The 15,819-nt window shown below is 46.5% G+C and overlaps 1 protein-coding gene across 1 annotated transcript in view; it reads left to right on the forward strand.

Moving 5' to 3' along the window:
* Positions 1-9,309, forward strand: part of LOC113893156 (extensin-like) — a 31,298-nt gene extending 21,989 nt beyond the window's left edge. Inside the window, exons 2-3 of the mRNA XM_027542924.1 lie at positions 7,107-7,277; positions 7,741-9,309. Of these exons, the coding sequence (XP_027398725.1) occupies positions 7,107-7,192 (86 nt within the window). The 3' untranslated portion in view covers positions 7,193-7,277; positions 7,741-9,309. The remainder of the gene's footprint in view (positions 1-7,106; positions 7,278-7,740) is intronic.
* Positions 9,310-15,819: the final 6,510 nt, after the last annotated feature.

Consider the following 15,819-nt stretch of genomic DNA (forward strand, 5'->3'; position numbering starts at 1 on the left):
CCTTTGACTGTGTGGATCACAATAAACTGTGGAAAATTCTGAAAGAGATGGGAATACCAGACCACCTGACCTGCCTCTTGAGAAACCTATATGCAGGTCAGGAAGCAACAGTTAGAACTGGACATGGAACAACAGACTGGTTCCAAATAGGAAAAGGAGTACGTCAAGGCTGTATATTGTCACCCTGCTTATTTAACTTATATGCAGAGTACATCATGAGAAACGCTGGGCTGGAAGAAGCACAAACTGGAATCAAGATTGTCAGGAGAAATATCAATAACTTCAGATATACAGATGACACCACCCTTATGGCAGAAAGTGAAGAGGAACTATAAAAAGCCTCTTGATGAAAGTGAAAGAGGAGAGTGAAAAAGTTGGCTTAAAGCTCAATATACAGAAAACTAAGATCATGGCATCTGGTCCCATCACTTCATGGGAAATAGATGGGGAAACAGTGGAAAGAGTGTCAGACTTTATTTTTTGGGGCTCCAAAATCACTGCAGATGGTGATTGCAGCCATGAAATTAAAAGACGCTTATTCCTTGGAAGGAAAGTTATGACCAAACTAGATAGCATTGAAAAGCAGAGACATTACTTTGCCAACAAAGGTCCGTCTAGTCAAGGCTATGGTTTTTCCAGTAGTCATGTATGGTTGTGAAGAAAGCTGAGCGCCGAAGAATTGATGCTTTTGAACTGTGGTGTTGGAGAAGACTCTTGAGAGTCCCTTGGACTGCAAGGAGATCCAACCAGTCCATTCTAAAGGAGATCAGCCCTGGGTGTTCTTTGGAAGGAATGATGCTAAAGCTGAAACTCCAGTACTTTGGCCACCTCATGTGAAGAGTTGACTCATTGGAAAAGACCCTGATGCTGGGAGGAATTGGGGGCAGGAGGAGAAGGGGACGACAGAGGATGAGATGGCTGGATGGCATCACCGACTGGATGGACATGAGTTTGGGTGAACTCCGGGAGTTGGTGATGGACAGGGAGGCCTGGCGTGCTGCAATTAATGGGGTTGCAAAGAGTTGGACACGACTGAGCAACTGAACTGAACTGAACTGAACTGGAGAAGACTCTTGACAGTAACTTGGTCAGCAAGGAAATCAACCCAGTCAATCCTAAAGGAAATCAACCCTGAATATTCATTGGAAGCACTGATGCTGAAGCTGAAACTCCAACACTTTGGCCACCTGATGTGAAGAACTGACTCATTTGAAAAGGCCCTGATGCTGGGAAAGACTGAAGGCAGGAGGCGAAGGGGATGACAGAGGATGAGATGACTGGATGGCATCACTGACTTAACAGACATGAGATTGAGCAAACTCCAGGAGATAATGAAGAACAGGGAAACCTGGTGTGCTGCAGTCCATGGGGTCTCAAAGCATCAGACATGATTTACTGACTGAACAAATCTCACTCAGGACCATTACATGTGCTTCTGCACCTGTGTGGTTGTTTAGACCCTGAGGGTGGGTGTGAAGATGTATAAGCATTTGGGCAGTGGCTCCCTGTGCCAGGGCAGTGGAGGTACTGTGCCCTGTGAGCATCCCCAGTGCTCAGAGCTGTCATCAGTACAGGGATAGAGGTCAGGTGAACAATAGCTAAATGACCTGAAGTTGCAGAGACCCCAGGAGATGGGTGTGAAACCAGTAAGGCTGCTCCCATAAGCTGTTCCCCAGCCTCCAGTCCCTAGCCCACCCTCCCTCTTCCTCAGCAGAGTCCCTACCTCCTCAGGGTCCCCAGCACCTCCCCAGGGTCCCCTCCTCAGGGTCACAGCACCTTCCACAGGGTCACACAGCTTCCCCTGTCATCACTCCCCTGCCAAGGGCCTCGCCATGCCCAGGGGCAGGCCTGACGCTCCTGGTCTAGCAAGTTGCCCTGGGTGGAATCACCCAAGTAGATACTGAGGTATCCTCATTTCACAGAGGAGGAACCTATTCAGGATGAGCCACCCTTGAGGAGCACCCCTTCGAGAATTTGAGCCCAGCCGGAAGGAGGAGTCTGAGAGCCAAGTTCGGTCTCCAGCCGCCTTGCTTCCAGAACCAGCCTAGAGTTCCACACCCTCCCCTCCCCCCAACACCAGTCACAGCCCTGCAGTTGAGAGATGGACGAGTCAGTATCCAAAACAAGCCTCAACCACGGACCAGAGCCTGCGATAGTGAGTTGAGGTAGGACAGCTCCCAGGATGCTTCCTAAGTCCCTATCCCAGAGGAACAGAACCTGAACAGTGGATGATTCCAGGAGGGCATCCCTCGTCCGCTGCCAGAAAGGAGGGTGGGGGCGCTCTCGTGGCCCCCCTGCATTCGCCCGAAGGCGCGTTCGCGGGTCACCCCTGAACTCCGGGCTGCTGGGTGTGCGCGTAAGAGGGGGTGTTTGGCACGCCTCAGCCCCTCCCCCAGGCTGGGGGCAGGGGAGGGGAGGAGGGAGCAGATGGCAGCAATTACCGCTCGGCCCTCCCCCGCCCGTAGCCCGAGGCCGGAAGATCGGCTTCTCGAGCTTTCGCAGGCGGGAGGGGCAGCGGCCTCCGCGGCGGGGAGCGGAGTCGGGGGCGCAGGTCCAGGAGGGGACTTCCTTCCCCCGGGAGCGGGGCCGGGAGATTCCCTTAGGAAAGACCAAGCCCTCCCTTCCCGCTCCTGCCCTGAGTCGTCTAAGGCCGGTGTCCTTACAAGCCCGTCGCCTGTAGGTCTGAGATCAGAGGATGTTTCAGGCCGGGCCAGTGGTCCAGGCTGGGGAGAGGGGAGCTGTGCGCTTGTGCGGGTTGTGGTCTCAACAATGGCCAGGAGTGAATGGTCTGAAATCCAAGCTTCACTTTGGCAGGTGTTGACTCTGGAGGAAGGTATGGGGCATTTTTCTCACCGAGAGATGGAAAGAGCTAGCGAGTGTGGACTGCCCCTGCTTTAGGGCAGACGACTGTGTGAAGGAGTGCAAACGACCTCTGTGGGGCAGAGCCAGAGAGAGCAGAAGGGCTCTCAAGATCCAGGGCCCAGACAGGTTTGCAAACCCGGCTTCTCTAGCTCTTTGTCTCCTCCCCGAATTTCTCTCCCGTCCTTCCCTTGTCCAGTCCACTAGCAATTTTTTTTCTACCTCCAAGATAGTATCTTGCCACACTGCTGGGTTTGTGGGATTTTAGTTCTCCAAGCAGGAACTGAACCTGGCCGTTGGCAGTGAGAGCACAGAGCCCCAACCACTGGACCAGCAGGGAATTCTCTCTAAGATGTATCTTGGATCAGCCCCTGCTTGCCACTCTTTCCAGAGTGCAAGCCCCTATTACTCCTACTTCCTTGCACAACTGCAGAAGCAAGCTCCTGTCTGCTCTCTTGGCTCCTCAACAGTCAGCTCACCCAGCTGCCAGGGGCCCATTAGAAATACAAATCAGACAACAAATTAGAGCATGTCACTCCTGCTAAACAACCTCCATGGCTTCCCTTGGAAGAGAGCCCCAGCTTCTCACCCTGGCCCCTGCCTGTGCTGACCTCTCCTCCTCCATCATTCCCTGTTTTGCCTGGGCTCTGCTCCCACTGGCTGCCTTTCTGCTCCTTGAACTTGACAAGCTTTTCCCCCATCTCTGGCCTTGGCCATGAGGATCCCTTTGCCCTGAACGCTCTGCCCAGGTTCTTCACAGGGATGTCACTTCCGCATCAGCCCTGACCTCAATCCTGAAGCAGCCCTACGCGCCATCTGCCGATGTACTGTGTCACTTGACCTTATCTGTATCTTCCACAGGACTTAGCACTTTCTGTGACTGTCTTCTTCATTCACTTGGTTTGTGGTCTGTTTCATCTACCAGAAGGCCAGCTCCATGAATTTGGGGATGTTTCTTCTTGTCTGCTAGCCTGACACCCAGCACAAACCTAGAAAGTGGGCAACATCTCCATTAATTTCAGGAATGCGGGAGTCCCTGGGAAATGAACTGGACTCTGGGCCATCTGCTTACCTCTCAGGGGCTACTCTTTGAGAGGGACCTGCTGCAAACCCCTGTGTTCACCCAAATGCCTCATTCATGTGGGCCAGCCTGTGGTTTCCAGTAACAGAAATCTTAGCAACCACATTTACTGAACACTTACTATGTGCTAGGCATTAAGTGCTTCACACAGCTTGATTAACTTGTATAACAAAGTACATACAAATAGCCCCAGTTTACAAGTAGACACACAAGAGGACACACAGGATGTGTGATTGTTCAACAAACATACACATGCGTCATAAGCATTGGATTCATTAATTATTATCATACAATGGATGGGTGAGGTGAGTAAATACACGGTTGAGCCTGGGGCATTTAGTAACTACTGCATGAAGGTGGAACAGAACAGAACAGAAAACCGAAGAAGGGGCAGTATGGTGGCCCAGGGCTAGTTTGGGCGAGTAGAAGAGGACATTTAGGCCACAGCCCATGCCCTTGCTCTGGGTCCCGACAGCACCCAGAGGTGCAGCTGCGATGCGGACGTAAGGGCCTGGGTCCTGGTGTGCTGTTCCCTGCCAGAGGGCAACCACTTACCTTCTCAGGGCCACATTAGCAAAGTATCCTGGGACACTTAAATAATCCCTAACTCCCAGAGCCCTTGGCAGGATTACATTAAAAATGCTCTAACCTATAAGGGAAAAGAATCTGAAAAAAAATAAAGATACATATGTAACTGAATTGCTTTGCTGTATACCTGAAACTAACACAACATTGTAAATCAACTATGCTTCTATTAAAAAAAAAAAAATGCCGATGGAAGTACATCACTGCAGAGGACCTGCCGAGGAAAGAGAGGAGGGTGAGGGTTGCCAGCCTGAAAAGGTTAGAGCTCCACTTTGGCCTCTGAGCCACAGCTCTCTGCTGTGTGCTCCTCCAGGCCAGCCAGGGTCTGCCCGTTGTGCCCCCCATCCTTGACCTGGACACTGAGTACTCAGCGAGTGTTGAGTGAATAATGCCTGGGCGAGGGAATGACTAGGGGATGAGGAAGAGAGGGAGAATAAATAAATTCAGTGATGTATTGACACCCAAACCCAAAGACGGAGTGAACGAAGCAGGGACTAGAGACATCCTCCGCCTGGGAGGCTCAGCTTGTTGTCTGTCAAAGGCAGTGGTAAGGCTTGGCCCCACGGTTCTCTCTGGGCCTGTGTGGAACAGTTGAGACGCGGCAGGTCCGTGAAGGCCCCCCCTTTACTGTCTACACTGAGCCGAAGTGACCGGTGCTCCCCTCCCCCACGTCCCTGTCCCCCGGAATTTATAGATTCCTCATTGTCCTGCACAAAGGCCTTCTTGGGGAGGAGGCGGGGTGGGTGAGGAGGCTGGGGAATTAAAAAGTCAGAGGCTGAGTAACAGCCGGCCACACCCGAGGCCTCATAAATCTGCCTCAGCTCCCTGTAAGATGGACTTACTTTGCCTTCACCCCGAGAGCGTCTGGCAGGGCTCTGGTTGCTGTGGTCAACCACCCTCCCCACAGATCCAGAGCCTCACCAAGGTGAAGGTGTGAGGGGCGTGAAGACAAGCCGCTGAGAGTAGGGGGCAGGGGACTGCTATTGTATCCCTCTGATGTCAGAAAATCCTTTCTCCCCTCTAGCTCCACTCCCTGACACGCCCGCCCTGTAATTCTAGGCCACTGCTGTTGGTTCTGAGCAGAAAAATGAGTTTTCTGTGGGTATTCTCAGTCCAGACCCCAGGAAAACGCCTCCTCCCCCACTCCAGCCAGTCAGAGAGAGCGGGTCGGGGCTGAGAGTAGATTTGGCAGATGGTGCAGGGTTAACAGATGACATGGAAAACAGAATTACTCAGCTGTTCTGTCCCTCCACCTTCCCCTTGGAAGAGATGGCCTTCAAACTGGAAAGAGACAAAGATATCAACGGGGAGGGTTGCAGAGGGATGCCACAGTGTGTGGGGGACCACAAACCCACCCTGCCCAGGGAAGACCTGTCTTGGAAGGCCATCTCTGTCACTCACCAGCTGGGTGATCTCAAGCAGGTCCATGAACCTCTCAGAGTCTGTGTTTCTTCACCTATAAAATGGGTCAATGAGAGAACCCAGCCTGACGACCTCACCGGCTTTTATGAAGATGATTCAGATCTTCCTGTTTGTAAAATGGGCGTTACAGCTTGCAAAGGTGTAAATAACGTAAGAAGTTACTTGTAAACTGTCAGCCCCTTAGTGGTTCATAAAAGTATTTTTTAAAATGTTTCTTACAGCAAAATAAAATGGAGTAGAAAACATCACAGTGCAGCACACGGTTTATTACACTTTGCTTTTATTTATTTAATTGTTTATGTATTGATGGGTGCACTGGGTCATCATTGCTGCGCACAGGCTTGCTTTAGTTTTCAAAGAGTGGGGGGCTCCTCTTCGTCGCAGTGAACAGGCTTCTCCTCTCGGTGGTTTCTCTTGTTGCGGAACGTGGGCTGTAGGTGCAATGGGCTTCAGTCATCGCAGCACATGGGCTCTAGAGCACACAGACTTCAGGAGCTGTGGCTCACAGACTTAGTTGCTCCACAGCATGGGGGATCTTTCCAGACCAGGGATTGAACTCGGGTCCACTGCTTTGGCAGCTGCCTGGACCTAACCACTGGACCACCAGGGAAGTCCCACACTTTGCTTTTAGCTGTATGCATATTCATGTGTCCTAGGGCCAGAGGTAGATGTATTTACTGTGTGTTGTTTGCTCAGTCGTGTCTCTTTGCAACCCCATAGACTGTAGCTCACCAAGCTCTTGTCCATGGGATTCTCCAAGCAAGAATACTGGAGTGGGTTGCCATTTCCTTCTCCAGGGGATCTTCCTGATCCAGGTCTCCTGCATTGGCAGGCAGATTTTTTACCATCTGAGTCACCAGGGAAGCCCATGTTTACTGTGGATGATGGTCAAAAAAGTTGGCAACATTCCAAGTGGAGGAGATTCTTTAGTGATTATCTCCAGAAATGTATTGTGGATGGATGGAAATTAACAACATGAAATGCCCAGGCCAGGTGAAACATACATGTAATTGATGGTGAACTGTGGAACCCTACACTGGGAAGATTTGCCCTGAGCCCAGCAGTATACATGAACTTTGTGGTGACGGGTGGAGGGGCTTATTTAGGACTCAGCTAACTAATCCCTTGGTGGGTGAGGATGCTCTCTTTGCTTTGTAAGATGCCAGGGACCTGAATCCTGAGGACGCCAACCCTGCAAACCTAATAAGCCATGGACACTGCTCCCTCAGTATCGCCCTGGGCTGAGCCAGCGAGGATGGGCTGGTGGGTGAGAAACTTGAATTCCTGTGCCTGGATCCCTCCCCCAACAAATCCACTAACAGTGCAACAGGTATGATGTAGTCCTGGGCCAGGATACCCCTGCCTGAACTTCACCCATGACCCTCATCCCCACCCCCACCCCAGGGGCCACAGTCTAGTGAGGGTGAACTGATCAGAGGGGGGCCCTAAATCAATCCCAGACTTCCCTGGTTGGCAGTGAGTTATGAGCTGTGGGTTTTGTGATGTAGATTGTGGTTGGGGAGGAAGGGCCATGACCTATGGCAGGTCACACAGGACCCCCAGAAGGGGCCAGAGCTGGGGTCAGAGGCCACCTCCTCCATTCTCCGCCCCAGCCTGCTGAGTCCCATTCCATGTCTAGTCCTTAAGCGGGGTTGGCCCATTTCCCTACTGACCTCTGGCCCTAGCTGTACCTGCCACTAGGCATGTAGGGTGGGAGTAGAGGGGCTCGTGCTGGAGAAAGATTCTGGAAAAAAGGAAGAGGAGGAGCTGACAAGACATTTGACTCCCAACAGGTGACTGATCTGTGTTCCAGACCGGACCCAAGAGTTTGCTGAGCTCTTTCTCTGCAAATTTGCGACTGCACTCTCCCTAAACCTCCCCCATTTTTTTTTTTTTTTTTCTGATTGAATTCCACAAGTCAAGACTCCTGAAAACCCCAGCTCAGAGGATTAGATGGCTGGAGATATGGCATGACAGTCAGAGAGCGAGATAGAGAATCAAGCTTGTGTTCTAAACAATGTATATTATCAGGACTTAAGAGAGAGAGTTAGAAAGATAAAAAGAAGGACTCAGACAATAAGATGAGAAAGATCAAAAGCTGAAAGGATGGATAAAAAGTGAAGCCAGACAGAAGACAGACAGACAGAAGGCAGTGAAGAGAGCCAGGCTAAAGAGAAACCGGAGTGGCAAGAAAAGAGCATTCTGGCAAACTCTTGTCAGACCTCAGCAGCTCAGAGATAATAGCAGGATAACCTGGACAGTTCCTTCACTGTTAATCCTTAAGTCTGCCACATGAAGACTCCAGAAGGAAATGTACCTGACAGAGGGTCCCTGTATCACCCAGGGTGTTTACCCTTATTTTACACATTAACCAGCAACCTCCATTCTCCAACCGCCATAATCATCTCTATTAGCAAAGACATATACAGGCAGGAAGAGTCAAGACCCAGGCTGGGGTGCTGAGCAGGGGTTGGGGAGGGACAGAGAGTCCTCCTGAGGACAAAGCCTGGAGAGGACACCTCCAAACGGGGCACTGCTGCAGATGGAAGGGGAAAGAAACCTCACAAACCTGGGTACCCAGAACAGTTGGTTAATGTTGACCTACAAAAATAATTCTCTTGTCCTTTGAACTTTGTGCCAAAAATGGAACCCCACCCCTCTCCCTCTGTGCACCTGTCCTGCCAAGACCTGCCCCTGTGCCTGACCCCAGAACCCTCTGCTATAGCCTCCATTCTTTTGGGGTGGGTGTGCTCTCCCAATTCCTGCACAGGGCTGCCACCTGTTGGCTGAGAGTGGCCTTGCAGAAACAGGACCTTTGAAGAGGCTAGGGGTGGAGTGTACTGGACTGCTAAGACTTTCTCTAGGAAGGAAGAGAATTGAAAAAGCAAAATGTGAAAGCCCCTTTCACCTAGCTAGATGTTTTAGCTATGGGACTCTCAAAACAGGTTAAAGGCTCCTGGCCCTCTACAGTCACTCCTGAGGGGTGCTGAGGGCTTCAGATCAAAGGAGAGACTCAGGAAATTCACATGAATGTGGTGAATGAATTTTCGGAGTGGTAGACACTGTGCCACATGCAGGAGACAGAGGGGACCCAGGTGCAGGAAACAGCCAAGTACAAGATTAACGATAACTAGTGTGATAACTAGTGTGTGCCTGACACAAAGCAGGCTCCAGTGAATAGTTACCGAATGAATGAATGCATGAGTGCATGAAGAACAGAGCACTGAGGAATGATGAACTCTATACAGGAGAGGCTGGGGAAGAAGAGGAGGAAATACTTCTGCTTCTTTTCTTTCCCCTTTTTGTTATCAAGAAATAATTATCCTGGTGGAAGATTCAAACATTAAAAAACAAAATATGAAGGTCCCCTTTCACTTCATTTCTATCCCCCTCCTTAATTATTGCCAGCATTTTTTTTTTTTTTTTGGTTGTGTGGCATGTTCCTTGACCAGGGATCAAACCCACCCTCCCTGCACTGGAAGCGTGGAGTCTTAACCACTGGACCACCAGGGATGTTCCTTACCACCAACGTTTTAATGAGCTCCATTCTTTACAGCAGTTCTCAACTTTGGCTGCACACTAGGATCACATGGGGAGATTTTTTAAATCCCATTGTCCAAGCTGTGCCCCAGACCAATTACTTCAGAATCTCTGGGGTGGTTCCAGGTATCACTATTTTTAAAAGTCCCCAAGTAATTACACTGTGCAGCCAATGTTGAGAACTACTGTTTCAGGCCTTTACATACATGTAAGCAGCCAACTGTGATGTGCATGCACACACATACCACATACATATTACCTTGGCTTTTTCTTCTTAATTAACACATCTAAGAGATATTTTCACAGCAGTCCATATGGATGTATCCTATTATTTTTTAATGAAGGCAAAATTTGCATGTGCATATTTTTTCAAGCCCTTCTTCTACTGATGAACATTTAAAAGTTGTTTCTAAATTTTTAAAAATTAATATGAATAATCTGCCTGCAATGCAAGAGACCCGGTTCAATCCCTGGGTCAGGAAGATCTGGAGAAGGGAATGGCTACCCACTCCAGTTTTCTTTCCTGGGAAACCCCATGGACAGAAGAACCTGGCAAGCTTCAGTTCATGGGGTCACAAAGAGTTGGACATGACTGAGTGACATTTTCAATAGAAATAATGCTGCAAAGTATATCCCATATATCTTTGTTCACATATGCAAGTGCTGTTTTGGGAAGGCACTTTCCCAAAGTGCTGGGTTAATGTGTACGTACATTTGTTATTTTGACAGACACTGTCATAATACTTTCCAAAAATACTATGCTAATTTACATTCTTCCAGCAGTGTAAGCATTTAATATTATTAATGTTTAATTTTTGCTGAAATGATGGTCCAAAGTAATATTTCATTATTGTTTTAATTTGCCTTTTCCTGCTTACTTGTGAAATGAAGCATCTTTTCATATATTTATTTTGGCCATTTGTATTTCTTCTATGAATTAATTACCATGTCTTTTTCCGATTTTCCTATTAGACTGATTTTTTAATTAGGATTAGAGGAAATTCTATTTCCAATAATATGACTGGCTGGACTCGGGGCTAATCTTTCTGAGTAAAACAGTAAAAATGCTAGTTAAAATACAAGTGCAAATTATTTAAAAGCCAGAAGAATTGGCCAGAGAGCAAGAATTTATTAGGTTGAAATCTAAGAGAAGGTAGAAACTTAGGGAAACAGAGCAAGGAATGTACTTTAGTCTGAGGACAGTTGTTAAGTTAGGCAAACTCAAGCACAATTTTTAGTAGCAGAAACTTGGAAACACCCCCAATATCCATTGATAAGGCAGTAGGATAGCTAGCTGTGGTATATTCAGACAGTAGAGTATTACATAGCAACCAAGATGAATGGACTGTAGCACCACGCAACAGTATGAGTGAGTCTTAGCAGATGTTATTCAATGATAAAAGCAGACAGCAAATGACTACCACAGCATTTACATCCTGTAAACTAAAATACTAGAATTATACATGTGTAATATACGCAATGTATATACTCTGAAGGAATATCTAAAGATGCAATAAAACAATATATCAAGGAAAGCAACAAAATAATTGATATGAAATTCAGGATTATAGCTGCCTTGAGTGGGGAGAGGCAGAGGGTAATTGAGGAAATCATGTTGTGTGATGTCAAGTTCTAGCTTTTGCTTGGAGATGTTATTCTGTGTGCTTATTGCTTTATTAAAAATAATTAACTAACTGTGGTGTTGGAGAAGACTCTTGAGAGTCCCTTGGACTGCAAGGAGATCCAACCAGTCCATTCTAAAGGAGATCAGTTCTGGGTGTTCTTTGGAAGGAATGATGCTAAAGCTGAAGCTCCAATACTTTGGCCACCTCATGCGAAGAGTTGACTCATTGGAAAAGACCCTGATGCTGGGAGGGACTGGCGGCAGGAGGAGAAGGGGACAACAGAGGATAAGACGGCTGGATGGCATCACCGACTCGATGGACATGAGTTTGAGTGAACTCTGGGAGTTGGTGATGGACAGGGAGGCCTGGCGTGCTGCGATTCAAGGGATTGCAAAGAGTCGGACATGACTGAGAGACTGAACTGAACTGAACTGAATAAAATAAAAGCAGACTATACAGGCATCAATAGGGAGAATATGTCATTAACTGGGGGTTGTGCTTAATCTGATTCAGCATACTTGAGGCCTAAGAAAAAGTTGCATCTACATCAACAATAAGCAAAACAAAAACATGAGACTTTAATTATGATAGCAAGAAAAACTAGAAAGAATCTAGGAATCCACCTAACAGTGAATGTATAAGACTGTGCTGGAGAAGAAAAAAAGTTAACACTATTGGAGGACATAAAGGAAAACCTAGAAAATGAATAAATATACTATGTTCTGTGGAGGAGAAAATTTAACATTGTGAAGCAGTCAACTGTCTTCAAATTAATCTATAAATTCAACGCAATTCCTATCAAAATGCTGGCAAATTCTTTTCTAAAGAATTCAGCAAACTGATTTGTAATTTTATACGAAAAGATAAAAATCAATTTTGAAAAAGAAATGCAAGATGGAGAGCTCACCCCGTTAGGTAGTCAAACACACTGCAAAACTGATGTAGGAAAATCAGTGTTGCATGAGCAGAGGAAGGCTCTAATAAAATGATAAAAGAGAACTTAAACACAACATGAAACATTAAAGAGAACTCAAAGTTTATAGATGGTAAAGATGATGCTACAAATCAGGGGAAGAGAATTGCTTAAGAGATGGGGTTATTCAGTAGTTGGAGAAAAGGCCGGATTTTATATTAGTCTGTTTGAGCTGCCGTGACAAAGGACCACAGAATAGGAGGCTTAAACCATAGAAATGAATTTTCTCACAGTTCTGGAGGCTGGAAGTCCAAGATCAAGATGTCAGCAGGGTTGGTCTCCTGTAAGAGGTCTCTCTTGTAGACAGCTTGTAGATGGCTGTCTTCTCACTGGATCTTCTCATGGCCTTTCCACTGTCCTTACACAGGGGCTGGCATGGCAGGGGGAGGAAGAAGGAGACAAAGAAAGAGGGGATGTGCTCTGATGTCTCTTCCTTTCCTCCTTTTCTTTTTTCTTCCTTTTCTTAAAAGGATAGCAGTCCCAGGGCTTCCCTGGTGGGCCAGTGGTTGAGAACCCGCCTTACAATGCAGGGAACGTGGATTTGATCCTTGGTCAGGGAGCTAAGATTGCACGTGCCACAGGGCAACTAGCCCTGCGCACAGCGAGGAGAAACCCCTGTGCTGCAACAGAGGCCACAGGCGCCGGAACTAGAGAAACCCCGTGCACCACAACGAAGACCCAGCGCAGCCAAACATTTTTTTTAATTAAAAAAATAAAAGGACGGCAGGCCCCTATTGGATGGGGGCCTTACCCTATGACCTCATTTAATCTTAATTACCTCCATTATGTCCCTATCTCCAAATATAGTCACAGTAAGGGGTCAAGGCTTCAACATATGAATTTTAGGGGGACCCAATTCAGTTCATAACAGTCTTCCTCATACCATATACAAAAGTAAATCCCAGATGGATTAAAGACTAAATAATAAAAAAACTGAAAGATTAATCAAAGAAATGAAGATCCTTGTGATCTTGGAATGGGAAATTACTCTCAAGCAAGACTCGAAAGCACCAAGCATAAGGAGAAATTTTTATGAATTTAACCACATCAAAATTTAGGATTTCTATCAATAAAGTTCACAACAGATAAAGCTAACAGAAAGCTTTATATACAGTTGCCACACCCAAAACCCATCTAACAATGGGTTTATTATCTGGAATATTAAAAGGAATTCTTAAAAATTCAATAAGAAAAAGACAGGAAAATCCAACAGAACACCGGACCAACACTATCAACAGGTGATTCCCAGGAGGGGAAACAAGAATGACCACCAGGTATATAGAGAGATGCTCAACTTGTTAATAATCAGAAAAACCCAACGTACAATAGCCATACCCCTTTATAGTTCTGTACTACCAGATTGACAAAAATGAGAAGTCGAAGGGGACTTCCCTGGTGGTCCAATGGCTAAGACTCTGTGCTCCCAATAAAAGGGGCCTGGGTTTGATCCCTGGGCGGGCAACATGTGGCAACTAAGAGTTTGCATGCCGCAACTAAAGATCCCGTGTGCCACAACTAAGACCCGGTGCAGCCAAATTAATAAGTATATATATATATTTAAATTAGAAGGCCAAATAAGTACAAGGGTCGGTAAAGATTTGGGATACTTCAATGCACTGTTGGTGGGTACACTGCAAAATAGGGGGCAATCTGACAGGACCTGGTCAATAAGTATGTGTATGTCCTATGATCTAGCAGTCTCAGAGAAGCTCTTTTTCAGGTCTACAGCTAGAGATGTACAAGGATGCTCACGGCAGCATTATTTGCAGTGGCATGAAGTTGGAGGCAACATATGTATCCAACACTGGAAGAGTAGATAAGTAAAATGTAATGGAGGCACTCTACAGAATTCTATGCAGCAGGAATATGAGGGAAGAAAGAAAGGTTAAAAGGTACACCGCACATATTTTATCAAGAGAACAAAGATTTTTCCAGGATCCTCACCCATCAGAGTGCTGCTTGCATTTCATTAGCCAAAATTGTGTTACTTTGCCTTACCTAACTAAAAGGTGACTAGAGAGAATGGGGGGTTATGGATAGGAACTGTATTATCTATCAGTGATGTCTAACAAATAATCTACTAGATTTCTTGCAGCTGCTCCACAAAATCCATATTGTGCATTCACCACATTTTTCTGTGATGGCTATAGGTACAGCAGCCATCTTGTGACCATGAGGGAAAGTCAAGAGACTCCTAGAGAAGACCTTGACATCTTTATATAAATATATATAATTTTCTTTATTTATCTGTTGGCTGTGCTGGGTCTTTGTTACTACACAGACTTTGTCTCCAGTTGCGGCAAGCAGAGGCTACTCTCTAGTTGTGGGTTGCAGGCTTCTCATTGCGGTACAATCTCTTGTTGCAGAGCACAGGCTCTAGGTACATGGGTTCAGTAGTTGGAGTTCCAAGGCTGTAAAGCATAGGCTCAATAGTTTCGGCACACCTCAGCATGTGGGATCCTCCTGGATCAGGGATCGAACCTGTGTCTCCTGCACTGGTAGGTGTATTCTTTACCACTGAGCTACCAGGGAATCCCAGACCTTGACATCTTAAGTTACTAAATCAACACCAACAGTTTCTTATCCCTGAACTTTTTATCTCGTATGAAGAATAAATCTCTATTTGTTTAAGCCACATGTGTCAGAGTGTCTGTTCAATTACAGACAATAGAAATAAATCTGGCTAGTTTAAATGGAGAAGCAGGCTTTAGGTCCAGGAACAACTCCCAGCTTCGAGAGGCACATGACCTCTGCCTGTGATGGGGAAAACAACAGTCATTACTACAGGAAGCTGATGAATCAGGAAGCTACTCACCAGAATCCCCGAGCATCTATCATGATCTGTGACAGCAAAACGGATGTCCCATGCTACTTAGCTGTATTCCAAATTTATGTCTCACACAAGAGCAGAACATAAATCATAGATTGCTAGCTCACAAGAATCTGGGGGGTGTCATTTTAGCTTTCCAGCATCTGTAGTTTTGGATGGATGTTGAACAATCAGTCTGTGGCAGCCACCACACTGCTGAGGTTAGTTTTTGATTACTTACAACCAAAGGCACTCCTGACCGATACACTGCAAGGACTGCAACAAGGACAGAATCTGAAAACAGAGCGCTGAGTGAAGAGAAGAAACACAATGAGCTTAGCACAATCCAAAGTGTCAGTTAAAGTGAAAGTGAAAGTCGCTCAGCCCTGTCGGACGGACACTTTGCGACCCCATGGACTATACAGTCCATGGAATTCTCCAGGCCAGAATATTGGAGTGGGTAGCCTGTCCCTTCTCCAGGGGATCTTCCCAACCCAGGGCTCGAACCCAGGTCTCCTGCATTGCAGGCAGATTCTTTACCAGCTGAGCCACAAGGGAAGCAAGGTGTTAGTTAAAACGTACACAAATCAACACTACCTTTCAATGAAATGTACATTTTCAAGGGTATTTGTGTCAATTGGTGAAGGAAAGGAGAATGGGCTCTGGGGATCAGGGATGAAAGACATAAACCAAAGTAAAGTAAAACAAGAGAGAGATCTTATACAGTCTTATAATTGGACTGATATAAGCAGAGGAATATGACTTGCTCCATTTTCTACACCCGAGGCCCCAAACCAATTCATTAAACTTGATATTTAATAGTAATTTAACTTAAAGAATGGTTTAACAATACTTCATTATTAATTTAATAAATAACTATAAATAAACGGCTTACATAATCAAATGAATTCATTTAGATATCAAC

Source organism: Bos indicus x Bos taurus, chromosome 5, assembly GCF_003369695.1.
Source record: "Bos indicus x Bos taurus breed Angus x Brahman F1 hybrid chromosome 5, Bos_hybrid_MaternalHap_v2.0, whole genome shotgun sequence".
Taxonomy (NCBI): domain Eukaryota; kingdom Metazoa; phylum Chordata; class Mammalia; order Artiodactyla; family Bovidae; genus Bos; species Bos indicus x Bos taurus.